At 37.0% G+C, this 14,523-nt stretch overlaps 1 protein-coding gene across 1 annotated transcript; it reads right to left on the reverse strand.

Moving 5' to 3' along the window:
* Nucleotides 1–1,503: 1,503 nt before the first annotated feature.
* Gr28b (Gustatory receptor 28b) lies at nucleotides 1,504–13,509 on the reverse strand. Its single transcript, XM_017624166.1, has 4 exons — nucleotides 12,811–13,509; nucleotides 3,518–3,916; nucleotides 3,259–3,417; nucleotides 1,504–1,873 (listed from the first exon to the last, which is right to left on the reverse strand). Exons 1-4 carry the CDS (start codon nucleotides 13,507–13,509, stop codon nucleotides 1,730–1,732), a joined length of 1,401 nt encoding a protein of 466 aa, XP_017479655.1. The 3' UTR covers nucleotides 1,504–1,729.
* Nucleotides 13,510–14,523: the final 1,014 nt, after the last annotated feature.

Raw genomic sequence — 14,523 nt, forward strand, 5'->3', positions numbered from 1 at the left:
ACAGAGTCGGAATGCCGGCGAAAATGATGTAACCGACAATTATTTTCCTAGAGTTGTAATTCTGCAATTAGAGTTCTAATTCTGCAATTAGAGTTGTAATTCTGCAATTAGGTCACGATAAAAAATAGTTTTTGAAGAGGGATGCCGCCTGTTTGAAAGTTAAATACCACTTTAAATTATAAGTTAAACGAAGGCTTACGATGTGGATGCCAAANTAATTCTGCAATTAGAGTTGTAATTCTGCAATTAGGTCACGATAAAAAATTGTTTTTGAAGAGGGATGCCGCCTGTTTGAAAGTTAAATACCACTTTAAATTATAAGTTAAACGAAGGCTTACGATGTGGAACGCTTTATTGCGAAAACATCTTTAAGATTTTTTTGTCGAACCTTCCTTCCTTTGACTTGTAAAAGTTTAAATAAATTTAATGAAATATTGCACAATAGATGTCAAACGAGATAGGTTGAAAAAGGTTTATTACGAAAACAGTTTTGAAGAGTCTTGCCACCTATTTAAAAAAATAAATTCAATTAAAATGAATATTTGCAAAGTGGGATTTCTTTCGCCTTTACAGCAAAGATAAGTGAAATATAACAATAAGGTATTAATATGAAAGAAAAATTGTTGGGTTTTTGTAACTCAGACATATTTTTTAAAAGATTGGCCACCTATAAAAAATTAAAAAAAATGTACATATGTATTGCATATAGTATAAAGACTAGTTCCGAAACGTAATTTTTTTTTTTTTTTTTTACCTTGACCATGCCCTGTAACCTCGGAACAATAAACACTTTTTAACTAAAATTTTATATCTTCGGTGATATAATTTGTTTTCTTTCCAGAGCCTTAATTTCATAAATTTAAGAGTGTTGCCCTAGTCAAAGCAACATCACAAAAAATATAGAAAAAGGTTTTTTCTTAACAGCGGTCGTCCCTCGGCAGGTAATGGCAAACCTCCGAGTGTATTTGTGCCATGAAAAACAGCTTCTCATAAAAATACAATCGCCGTTCGGAGTCGGCGTAAAACTGTAGGTCCTTCCGCTTTGTGTGACAACATCAAGGCGCACGCCACAAGTCGGAGGAGAAGCTCGGCCAAACACTAACATATGTGTAAGCGCCAATCTATTATTATTATTATTATTAAGAGTGTTGCTTTGACCCGATTGAATTTGATTTTCATGCCTGCTGGTCCCAGTTTTATTTACATACATACAAACTTTTAGTCTTCGTTTTTATTGAAAATTTATTATATAATACATACATTATATCTATTTAGAATTTACAAACCTGAACTTTTTCTTTTTTTTAATAGAATTACACTTTCAAATACATCACATTTAAAAAAAAATTAAACTATTCTAAAAATAAATCTCAACAATCTTTATATTAAAACAATTATCCCTGGGATATCTAAATTAATATAAAAAGTACAACGCATTTAAAAAAAAATAAAAAATTTAAATATTTTACAGCAATAATAAGCGTTTTCATAGCGGAGAGTTAAGTTAGCTCACAAACATCCAGCAGCTTTCGGCTTTCAGAAAAAAAATAATACAAAATTAACTGTGTTAATTCGCACTGTGAGAATTTTACTCTCGTATTTTTGCATTTCAATTTAGTTATATAAATACGTTAAAAGCAAACTGAGTTAGACAAGTCCATATATTGGGAACAAGTAAATAAATGATAACAAATGACCACCGTACGTCCATTGTAAATTTCCATCTGCATTACGGTTCAGTCGTAGCGGTATTCGTTAAGAGATTCATCAAAGTCGTTGTGTTAGGGCCCGCCTGCGGTGAATGTTGCTCTGTTGTATTAGAAGATGTGAATTGCAGAAGTATTATTAGGTAGGTGGTGAGAGCGCCACTAATCTGCAATGTTCGTAGAATAAAAAAAGTAAAAAAACAAAACAAATGTTACATTAATATGCATCTAAATATTTTTGTTCTTATAAAGCTAGTAATATATATATATTAGGGTGTTTTTTTTTCGCGACAATTTTTTTTTTCAAACCCACCTCGAAATTTTGTGGGATATACCTAAAAAAATTCTTAATATTAATATGAAGTACTCGACCAAAACGTGCAAAAATTTCCTGTTTAAAATACACGTAAACTTTGTTTTTTTTTTGCTTAAAGATTCTACAGCTCAGAGGCATTTTATAGTATCATCTTGGTCAATGATATGATTTCTTCAAAATTTAATGCTCTACAAAAGTGTCCATTACGACGTAACCCTAACTCCCACCAGCGAGTTAGTACGGGTCACTAAACCAAATTTTTTCGTGAAATTCTAATTTTTTTGCCCCTATATTTTAAATAACAAGAACTAAAGAAAAAATGAGAACTATAAACTTGTGGGAAATTGAATTTCCCATAAAAAAGTTCTAGAACACTAAATCGGTAGCATCGATATTTCTTGAGTTATTGGGCCTTGGAGTTGATCAACAATTTAGCGCAATAATCCATGAAAATTCCATACTACCTCAACCCTTGACCAAGATTATACCATATCATATTTATTTTACTAAAAGGAGTGTATCTCTGTATGGATATACAATCAGTGTCAAAAATATGAATACCCTGACGTTTTGACGATTTTCTTTACTTGCATTTTCTATACCAAATTCTTTTTTATTTTTTATAAAAATATGGTTCATTCAACAACAAAAACTAGCAGAATCAATTTTTTCAATTTCATATAGAACTCGGAAAAATTCAAGCAATACCAAAAAAATTCACCAAAATTTTCAACTTTTCAATTCGATTTCCTATAAAAATTATGAGTATGCAGTTTCGTAGCTCATTTAGTATAATAAGATGCAAGTTTCAAGTTTCTAAAAATTACCGTTGATTATTGAGATTTTTTTTTTGGCAAGGGTGTTCCGCTTTTTATTCTAAGAAATCGAATTGAAAAGTTGAATTTTTTTTTGAAAATCTTTTGGTATGGTATTTCTTGAATTTCTCCGAGTTCTATATGAAATTGAAAATATCGATTCTGCTGGGTTTTGCTGTTAAATAAAAAAAAAAAAAAAAAAAAAATTGGTATGAAAAATATAAATAAAGAAAATCGTCAAAACTTCAGAATATCCATATTTTTGACGCTGACTCTATACCTATAGAGAATCTATTACAAGCCAGTTGAGAATTGCAAGTATGCCAGCATAATGAGTTCGTAAGCATCTAAAATGCTCGAATTCTGTTCAAAAATGATATTAACCTTAATTTTATGTATGTATATTTTTTTGCTTACATACCGTAAAGTATAGCGTCCGATCTATATTAAAAAGTCCTGCTGCTGTGAAGTTTATTTTCAGGTGCAACAGTTGCAGCGAAAATTGCTGTAGCTTTTCCTTTACATCTGCGCTCTTCGCTTTGTTGAGTAGTGAATGCACAATGCCGCCGGTTTTCTCGCTCTGCAAAACATCAACATAAAACAAAAACAAAACATAAAAATTATTCAGGTATGCAATTTTCTTCAAAACTTTCTGCCACTTCCACCACATCATAACCCACCTTTTTGATAGCACGATTACTACCCTCCACAATCGAAATGATCGCAATTAGATACAAAATCATTTGACACGAAAAGAACGTAACAAATTCGACAGTCTTAAATTTACTCTCACGCTTCGATTTGCCCAATAATGTCTCCATTACATAGTAGGCATCGAAAACGATGATCAGAAAAGCAATCGAAATGATAGTCAACAGCTGATAGGTGAAATATTTATTTGCTGTTGATGCTGCATCACAAATCATTTGATGTATTTCCATTGATTCCTGTATAATTTCACAGGGATCCTTTGTGACCACAGTGTACATGGAGAACGAGTCCAAGCATTGTAGCGAACGCTGCTTGGGTATAGGTTTAACAACACTATTGTCCCATTGGTGTGCGAGATTTTTGAGAACCTGCAAAAACGAGAGTAGAAAGGTTTGTTACTAGTTGAAATTGTGGGCTAGAAAGTAATAGGTTTGGACAAAAAAACAAAAAAGTTTTGAAAATTAAATTCCTAACCTCAAGCCTATCAATCGAAATGAAATAATTATTTCTAATGGACTAAAGTTAACCGGTAATAAGGAGGTTATTCGTTCTTATTTGTATTGCATTTATGATACCCTTCTGAGTAATTCTGCGTGTCGACTTAATTCTGCAGACAAGAAACGTGTTTTGAATTATCGGTGAAGACTACCGTAGCCATACTTCGTGGTACTAGCCACCAGAGACCTACCGAGAATGCCTTTAAAAGGAAAAGCCAAAAATTTTAGTTACCTTTTGACTTCTACTATTTTGGTTAAGAAGAAGGTAAGAAAAGATCCGAAAAAGTTCCGATGAGTGAAAAAAATCCCAAAAAAGGCCTTAAAAAGCCACGAAATATCGCGCAAAGTAAGGTGGGGAGACACCCGAACAGTTATACACGATTGAACTTCAAAAAAATCCTTAAAGTTCCTGAAAAATCCAAAAAAGTCCCGAAAAAAATTTCGAAAAGTTAAAACCAAAGAATTTCGAAAATTCGCAAAATTTCTGAAAAAAAAACATAGACTCCTGAAGAAGTCACAAAAATTCACGAAAAGTTTGTAGCGAAGATTCTGGATCGGTATTAAAAAAATCAGGAAAGATCTTGGAAAATAAAAGCGTTTCGAAAGCTCTTGGAAAAATCCAGAAAGTACCAAAAAATAAACACCAAAAATTCCTGAAAATTCTGAAAAATAAACAATAAATAAAGTCCCGAAAAAATAAATAGACTCCTGAAAAAGTCCCAAAAGCTATCCAAAAGTTTATCACGAAGAATCTGTATGGGAACCCAGAAAATCCGGAAAGATATCGAAAAATAAAAGCGTTTCAAAAGCTCTTGGAAAAGTCCAGAAAGTATCGAAAAAATATACCAAAAGTCCCAAAAACTGTGAACAATACAAAAAAAGGGAAGACAAAGAATCCGGAAAAGTTCCACACATTTCTAGAAAATCTCCTGTAATAAAACAGTAAGAAAACCGCAAAGTCCCCAAAGATCTCGACCTACGACCGCGCGCACACAGAGAGCTTATAGCTGAGCTGATAAGCGTCGATAGAGCAAACACAGTACATCATGCATACATCAGAGGCTATTTCACTAGCATTCTTATAACGCCTAAAAGCACGCTCTTCAGTTCCTCCAGCGCCGTCGTGTGCTCGAGGCCTAAATCATCGTTACAAGATAATTATGAAGGTTGATTATATCTGTTGCAGATGATTTTGGAGCTTTAAACCCTTTGGCTACATTAAAGTATGTGCATTAGGGTGGTCCAAAAATGCATGTGGAGAAAAAGTAAAGTCGCAATTTTTATGCTCTCACCTCCTAGGGTTGTTCTATACCGAAAAAAATACACGCCTATTTTTTTTTTTTAATCAAACAATATTTAGAGGTCGCCCAAAGCGCTTAAAATTGTCCATGTATTATACATGGAAAAAAATCACTTTTCGTAATATTTTTCGATCGGGAAAACCCTGGCTCCTCTTCAGGAGATTTCCAATTATATGACCCAATTACTTATTTAACCATTTTTTCATAGTAACTATATTTTATAGGTACACCAAAACCACCAGAAAATGCCCGAAAATGTAATAGGGGAAAAAATGAAAAAGTCTTTAGCAATAAAAAATTGTTAAATAAACAATTGGGTATTGTTATTGGAAGCCTGCTGAAGAGAATCAGAGTTTTCCGATCGAAAAGCATTGATTTTCAGGAATTTCATACCATTTCTACGAAAAGTCGTTTTTTCCCCAAATAAAACTTTGAGCGCTTTGAGCGACCTCTAAATATTTTTTGATTTCAACATAAAAAAATAGGGGTCTATTTTTTCCGTATAGAAAAATCCTAGGGAGTGAGAGCATTAAAATTCCGACTTTACGTGTTTTGGACCACCCTAATGTGCATAAGTCATATTCCTCAACCAAAATCGATTACTTTGAACCACACTCATACACTTTAAAGTTAAAACCAATATTTTATTTTTTTTGTTCACTCAACTTTATTCAGCGCACGAAAATATTGCGCAAATCTGCTAACGATGGCACTAAACAAAATCACTATGCCACAGACGAGTATATGCGGTGCAAAGTAGGATACGGCAGCCGGAAATGACGGATGTATATTATATCGAGCCAGTATGCCATAAAAGCATAATTGAAAGTAAAAAATTGTCAAAGCAAAAAACATCAGCGCAAACAAATTCGTACGCATTGCCAAATGCTTTTGTATAAATGACACGCCCACATTATAGAAACGTTCTTCGATTTTATGCATATTCTGGATTAGGGAGCAGAGCTTCTTGCGATACACAAAACTAATGCCAATCACTATGAGATTACTAAATGTTCCATTGAATTTTTGCATGCTATCCGTTAATCTCGAAACATTTGAGATGAAAAAGTTTCCAACAATTGTTTGGCTATGCACCAGACTATACACGAAGTTGACGTGTATAAATGCGAAGCGCAACGCCATATTTAAGTAACCCCAGGCAGAGGATCCTAAAAAATGTTGACGCGTTTTCGACGATACACAAATGTGGTATGGCGTTAAACCGAAAAAGTGTGCGACAATAAAAATGAATCGCAAGCTGGCGTAAATGTTTCGTGGATGTTTTATGTCGCGTTTGAAATTGCGTAATGCCATTGGCAAACGGAAGGACATTTTCTAAAAATTTTCGTTATGATATGACAAATACGCACGCGGACGATCCGCACTTGACTAAAAGTTGTACAAGCAAGGCATACGAAAATATGACTAGCAAAAAATTATTGCAAATGTAAGTGCTACTGTAGTAGATACATATGTATATATAACTAAATGTTATGCGTACAATATTGAGTTAAAAATACTTTGCTACAGCATCGATTTAATCTTGTTCACAATTGATGATTTGACATTATCAATAAACGCGTTTCATATTTTCATCGCACAGAAGCAATACTAATTAGCTAATTGATAAATTACTTAATTCATTTTTATATAGGTACACTGAGAAAAGAGTTTAGTTACGTCAACTAAGGCTGTGTGCGAGTACTGGTTCGATGAGCTAGCTGAAAGAAGAAAAATTGGGCGTGGCCTCGCCCCTTATTTCTTAATTTTGATGGTATACATTTTGCTTTGCTGAAAAGTAAAAGGGCGGACCAATGGGTGGTAAAAGTGGAATTTTCAATATTTTCATTGTGCAATCGCATTGAAGGCATATAGGTCCCAAAACAGTTACAACACATGTATGACCTTCCCAAAGAGTTTGTACAAGCTGGTGAATATGCGGCTCAACATAACAGAAAGAATACCTACCAGTACGGAAAATCCACCAAGACTACTTTGGCCAAATAGAAATATGCCCTAGCGGTCAATCTCGACGGATATTCATCGGACATCCGTTCTTCAAAAAGCTGCAATAACTCTCGTATCGTTGTTTAAGAGCCCTTACGCGTGTTACCCGGACTTTCGCAATTCTGATTCAACTCTGTCTGTGTGGGGAGTATGAGCTTTTAAGGCCACAAATGGCCACGATGTGATATGAATCCTTGAATATGTACCTACATAACTCTATGTGATGGGTCGAGGGGGAATGACGGAATGTTTCGCATCGGCACGTTTCTACCGGCGCGCCGCTTATTAGAGGTACTATCATGCAGGTGGTTTCGGTGCTGCATCCCTCTAAGGATAGTGTGGCACTCTGACGATTGAATATCTACACGGATGAATCTGAAATCTTTTACGGAACTGAATGAAGCACATCTGCCCTCTAAGCCGAAGTGTTCGCGATCTTTGTGGGAATAGTCAATCAGCCGTCAGACCAAGCTCGTCTGATTGGATTGGAATTGAATTTCGATAACTTAAAAAATTTTTCAAATGTTAGTCAGAGCTATAGGAAATCCGAGTGCCATATTTCATCAAAACCGTGCAGCCGTTTCTCTGTGAAGAGCAGTCTCGCATAGTGAATGTTTTTTGTTTTCATCGAATTTCAAATTACCTTATACCGATGACTAAAGTTCTTGATTAAAAAAATAAATCGACCTCACATTTTTGAAATTCCTTTTCAAAAGTATTCTCAAACTAAAATCTTCTTCAATATCTTCCCTCTGACTTTGTGATACGCATGTATTTCAATAAACTGATGAACGAATGGCGCTTTCTGTTTTCGAAAAAAATGCCACTTTCTTATATGGCAACATTATCAGAGTGCAACATTCTAAAGAAAGAGCACGCAATATGCATGTGAAGATGCTGAGAAAAGAACACGAAAATTTAACGGGCCTGGTGCAGGGCAAAATAAATGCAACATTATTTCGAGAAAAGAAAAAACGTTGTAAGTAATTAGAAATTGATTGTTCGAACAAACGGCAACCCTCCTAAATCAAGGTCAGGAATAAATCCCTTTCCAATTTCGATTTATACCCATCTTTAAATAATTCATCCAAATTACTGAATGATTTGAATGTAACTTTTGAAACACATGGCAACTCCCTTGAAACATTCGAAATGTTAAAACTAAAGATTTCTTAAAATTTTTTTGTTTGACTACGATATTTTTATATTTTGTATACCTTTTGAATTATTTAATTGAGTTAGACCTTTCAGACAGGTGGCAGCCCTCCTCAAAAGTACTTTCAAGCTTAATCATTGTTAATTCTCCGTCGCCGGACACTGCTATACATATTTTAATTAACTTATGAATAAAGTGGAATTTTAATTTTCAAACATGTGGCAACCCCGCTAAATACAGTTCAGAATTAAAAATTTTTCAAACCCCCACGATTGATTCTCCATATTTTAATAGTTCGTTTAACTTATCAAATATTTTGAATTTAATTTTTTACACAGCTGGCAGCCCTCTTCCAACACCTCAAAAATATTCTTAGAGTTCAAACTAAAGATTTCTTAACACTACTTTGTTTGACATCCATATTTTGATATTTCCTATATCTTGTGTATAAGTAAACTAAATTCGACATTTCTAGCAGGTGGCAACCCTCTTCAAAATATTTTCAAATTACTTTCTGAAACCCCTTTCGTTTGGTACCCATATGGTGATTCATATTTCTCTTTCTCAATATGATTTTTTAAACAGGTGGCAACCCTCCTCAGCTAAGAAACAAAGCTTTTCAAAACCATTTCGATTGATACCGAGTTTGTAATAAATGGTAATTGATTCAGTGAGGTTTCCGCGTGATATTCAGTCTCACCGCGTGAATACTTATTGGACAGTGTCCTGCCAATGCGCTAAGCCGGCAAAGACAACCCGCTCTATTTTTTTTTTTTTTTTATCAGTGATGTCGGTTCATGTGCGTGTCTTTCATAACGCAGCGAGGGCAAGTGCTTATTCTCCCACTAACTTAGAGCGCACCGTAAACAAGTATAACACTGGCAGTGGCCCCTAAATATTTTTTTAAAATTTTCTTTGTACGTAGAACAACCTAATGATGTCGATATTTTAGGGACCACCATAATACCTACATATGTATGTACAAAATAATCTCACCTTATTAATCAAATTGAAATGTTGTTGAAGTCGCAAGAGAAATGTTGAAAATAGCACCACCACACTCAATAAGAATACATGTGGCATAAAAAATGTAATCATCGCTTGAAATGTCGGCCAAATGTCATTATGAAAGAGCATCCAAAAGCAACTGGACATATAGGCTACGTTCAATGTAATCACCAGGAACATTTTCATGTGTGTCAATTTCATGATATACTGATAATTAAATGTCACACCAATATTGAGAAAACGCTTATCCACATATGCGACCGTATTACACAGCGACACAATCACTCGACATTCACTCAAACTAATGCCGAATAGCGTCAACATGCCCAGTAGGCCGATAAATTTTTGCAGCGTATCACCAACTTGTGAAATTTCCGATTTGAAAAAGAAGCCCACAATGGATGCTTGTTCCGCGAGCGAATGTATAAAACAGTACATGAAGAAGATCACTTGCAAGAGCGTATTGAGATAACCCAGGCGGCTGATGCGCAATGTACGTTGGCCACACATTGTGCCGTGTATGCGAAAAGGTGTCAAGCCGAGTAAAAAGTTGAACCATAGTAAAGTTTGTGATGCGCTATAGGCATCAGTCGGACTGAAGAGCTCTTTCCAGAAATGCATTATTGACGCGAACAGGACTATTTTGTATTCGAACTAAGTAGCTGCCTTGGGTTGGCTGTAGTATTTATACTAGTTAGCAAAGAATATGATTAGGACGCGGCGATACAACACGTGAGTACTTTAAAATTTATAGATTTGTTGATTGACACCTTGTAAGAAATTATTTTTGACACTGGTAATTTGTTGGAAAATTGATTGCCTGGAAATACTAAATATTAGCTGGTGTCTTATTAAATTTGCCGGTGAGTCGAGAGGAGTGAAAGTTGTTGTCTGTCGAGGTTCAATGGGAAGACTCTTTGAAAGTATATTTAACAGTCCAAATTCAATAAGTACCCACAGATTGTGAAAGTACTTTGGCAATTAGAGCGAAACTTTCCAGTATCGTCCGTCATGTGAGCGCCCGCTGTGAGTGAATGCCAGGTTGCCTCAACAAAGAGAAAAAAAAAAATAAAATTAAGGCGTAAACCTACTAAACACCTTTTTGTTTTGTCAGAATTAAGTACTCAAAACAACGCGTGCAAAAAACAGCACCCAGGACTTTCTTTTTCTCTGGTTTAAATCTACTTGATTTACGAATAAATGGAAGCAGAATGTTGGGTGTCAAAGAGCTCAGTGGTTCGCCTTGTTATGGGAAGTGCTGTGTCTGGTTGCGGACCGAGGAATACCTGGTCTAAGCCCTATCTGGCCAAATAGTCAGATGCCTCATTACAAGGTACTCCGGAGTAACCTGGCGCCTAGAGTAAGAAGAGTTCGTTATGTTTTCCATTGTCATTCAGCCGACATTTGCATTGCCGAACTAGTCTAGAAGTAATAAGAGGGCTGTCCCCTACCTTAAGAGCACCTTGGCTGCCACTACAGACACGTAAACTTCTGCATCTCCACCCATTTTCCGCCACGTAATCCATGGCCTTGAGGAATGCCAATACCTCGGCTTGGAATACCGAGGCATATTTCCCAAGAGAAAAGTGAAGTTCATCCCCATTACGTTCGACATAGATACTAGAGCCTGACTCAATGTCAGTCAGTGGAGCCATCAGTAAAGATTTGACAGTGTGTGAGCCTGCGCTCAGTGCTCGAATTAAGCCAGCATTCAGCCTCGGGGAACTCAACCTTGTAGAATCTGCAAAGAAAGGGAAATGGTAGCTACTATCCTGGGACAATGAAAAGACACTTGTGTCTAGATATCTGTCTCCAGTAATCTCCGCCTCACCACACCAAGTGTCATACCAACATCCATTTCTTTTAAGCCTGCAGGTGACCTCTAAGGCCTCCCCATGTATAAAAGTGCAAAGTGATGGTGTTGTAAAGAAAGCTTCCGTACGGCGACTGTTCTTTGAACTAAATACTTGCTGTTCCAAATAAAATTAATGAGCTGCAAGAGTTCCAACTTGGCTATCTCTGCCAGATTGACCCGTAAATCCACATAAAATAACCCTGAGACCTCATAATCATCTCGCTTAACACAGAAGTCATTTGTAACGGTTATCGCTAACGCTTTTTCCTTGGTTTTTGACATCTCAGAGCTATGCCTGATCAGTATTTCCAAAGGAACCCCAATCTCATTACCTTGGATCCTGCTGCTTTCAAAATCGCTTGGCTCTGGTGGCATTTTCGGCTGGTCTCGTGCTATTTAATTGAAGACTCTCTGGCTTCTCGATAGCATAAATCTCAGTATGAAAGACGCTACAGTTGTCTGGCTAAAATACTGAGAATTATACCGAGTAGATATCGATGCCGGTTCCTTGCTCTTTCCTGGAGACATAAGTGTAGATGGATTATGCCGTCATTTGCCAATGGTGGTGCATCCCATTTATATCTAGCCCGAAACCATATAGACAGTCATTCAAGCAATTAAGTAGTAAGTTTTGGCTTTTAAGTGCAATTTTGAAACAATTAAGCCGAGATAGCTCTTCGCGGGTGTTCATGGAATGCGCCCCGAGATGTTTAAATCTTAGTCCAGCGAATGCCGAGCAGCTGAGCAGGAAGTGCTGAGATGATTCCACCTCGTCTTCCAAACAGTTGCGGTAGTAGGGAACTATGACGATATTAAGTCGCACAGCGTGGGTTCCTAAAGGACAATGTCAATGGAGCTTTAAAAATCGCCAATCGGCTGGCACTTTTATAGTGGCCACGTTTGCCTAAAGGACGCTGCAGAGATCCGGCAGTCTGAACACATAATCGACTGAGAGTTAGTGGCAGTAGACACCTCCTCCAACTATCCAGCCTAGTTTCGATCCGTCCTTGAAGATGTTTATTGGAACTCTACTCTAGAGACTGCCCTTTTCTCATTTCCACTTCTTCCGATAGGAAGTGGAAAGACTAAAGATGATTTGAGGTTGTACAGAGCGTCGGCTGGCTATCACTGGCACACAAACAGATCACATAAACTTCTGCCTCAAAAATGTTCGCATAGTTTTCCATAGGGATAGAAAATTTTGTACTGGCCAGATTAATTCTTTGGATTTCAAGGAGAAAAGAGTTAAATTAGGTGACCTGTGTGAATAAGGTTGCACATTAAACTTTTTTAGTTAGCCCCTAAGGAATCGTCACAGTCCGACTCAAATTATGGGTCGATTAAAAGTCAGTGGTACACTGCTCTGAAGTCGAGTTAAGCACTTCTAAATTTTACCACAAAATTAAAAATTAGTCTCACCAACTCTAACCAACCTCACCTTATTCAACATAACCAATCGCATTTCTACCATCTTCGTAATGCCTTGAAACATTGCTGTGGCAATCGAGATCACAGTGTGCTGAAGTGTAAATACTATATAAAGCGGCGTCGACGGCTCCAGATTAGCAGATTTCAGTAGTATAAAATTACCAAACGAGTATGCAAAATCCACGATGAAGACCACCAACAAACTCAGATAGCAATAACGCAACACTTTGCTATACCTGATATGTACACCAACACTGCGTAACAGCACATCAATATCTTGCATCGTACTTAAGCTATATTGGAGGCGATGTTTGGGAAGAATAGCCGTAAAAAAGATTACAGTAATGCCGATAAGGCCACTCAAAATCTGCATAGTGTCACCGAAACGTGAGATGCCCGTGTGAAAGAAGTAACCCGCGACCGTTTCGAAATCATTCAACAACGTCAGCACATAGCAGGCCACATACACCGTTATGTGTATCAAAGTATTGAGATAACCGAAAATCGACTCCTTCAATTTTTTATTGCCAGCGCCGTCACTTTTGATGAAGAACGGCGTTAGACCATGCCAAAAAGTTACCGCGAATATTGGCTGCACACTCTCGTAAAGTTGGTGTGCTTGAAAGAATCGACGTAAACCGCTGACACGTTGTGGACGCGTGACGGCGCACACATCTTGTGCCTCAATACTATTCGTGTCTTCGTCCATTCGCGTTGACTGCGCTACGCTAACTGGTCGCACATTGGCGTGTTGTTGTGACTTTTTATCCCGCGCGGTAATGTCGATGCCAATGCTGGTGCCATGTGGCAGTGTCAGTGTCCTTGGTTCGAGAGCGTGAGTGACCATCGATATGATATGCTCAGTTTACGCCATTTCAAATGAACACCGATATCCTTTTTTCTGCCTAGTAAAGTATACACTTTACATATGCAAATGAGTGGTGGCCGGAGTTGTGGTTATGTTTAGCAGTTGACACTTAAGTCGATTACTGTCGCTAACCCACCTGTTGGTATACCATTCACACCAAATCCCCTAATAGGACACCAGGCAGTGTGGTGGCTACTGCATTGCTGTCCGTGTTCATTAAACACTAAGCTTACTAAGGGAGTTTGTAGGAACGGCCAATGGAGAACACCAAAAATACATTTACATACATTAGGCCGCATCCGAAAAGAAAACGTTCTTCGTACACCCCTGAGACTAAAGTATTTTTGATGTGTAAACAACTTAGCTATCCAGCAGAAAATCCGTAATTGCTTCTTGTGTGCGCAAATGAACATTTCTGGACTAGGTTAGGGCCATTCAGGCCCATTCACTAGTTCAAGACTAGTTTAGGCCTATTTCGGGCCTAGTTCGGTAACACCTTGGGGCCTATTCAGGACTATTTAATTTATTATTTCGAGATCATTTCTTTACTTGTTTCTGATCATATTGGGTCTAGCTCACGACTATTTGAGGCCCATTTCGGGTCTAGTTCTGGACCATTCCACAATGAGTTCATGAATATTTCTGTAATATCTTAGGCCTAGCTCGAGATAAATCTGCGCATAGTCTAGGATCATTTCGGGCCTAGTTCGGGATCATTTTTGGACTAGTATGGGCCCATTTCGGGACTGTTCTAGGTCTTGTTTGAGACCATTTCGGGAGTTATTCTCGAAGTGGTTATGAAAAAGTCGTGTACTGGTCCCTACTAAATTAGTGAAATGAAATAAAATACTATAA

This window comes from Rhagoletis zephyria, unplaced genomic scaffold (assembly GCF_001687245.7).
Source record: "Rhagoletis zephyria isolate East Lansing unplaced genomic scaffold, Rhagoletis_zephyria_1.1 Rzeph_scaffold_03517, whole genome shotgun sequence".
Classification (NCBI taxonomy): Eukaryota; Metazoa; Arthropoda; class Insecta; order Diptera; family Tephritidae; genus Rhagoletis; species Rhagoletis zephyria.

Excerpts from the sequence above, each read along its gene's own strand:
- Gr28b (XM_017624166.1), bottom strand. The coding sequence starts at position 13,509 with ATGGACGAAGACACGAATAGTATTGAGGCACAAGATGTGTGCGCCGTC. Across the intron at positions 3,917-12,810 it reads GATTGGTTATGTTGAATAAG|GTTCTCAAAAATCTCGCACA; the intron begins GTGAGGTTGGTT and ends TCGTTTTTGCAG. Across the intron at positions 1,874-3,258 it reads ATCGGACGCTATACTTTACG|ATTAGTGGCGCTCTCACCAC; the intron begins GTATGTAAGCAA and ends CGAACATTGCAG.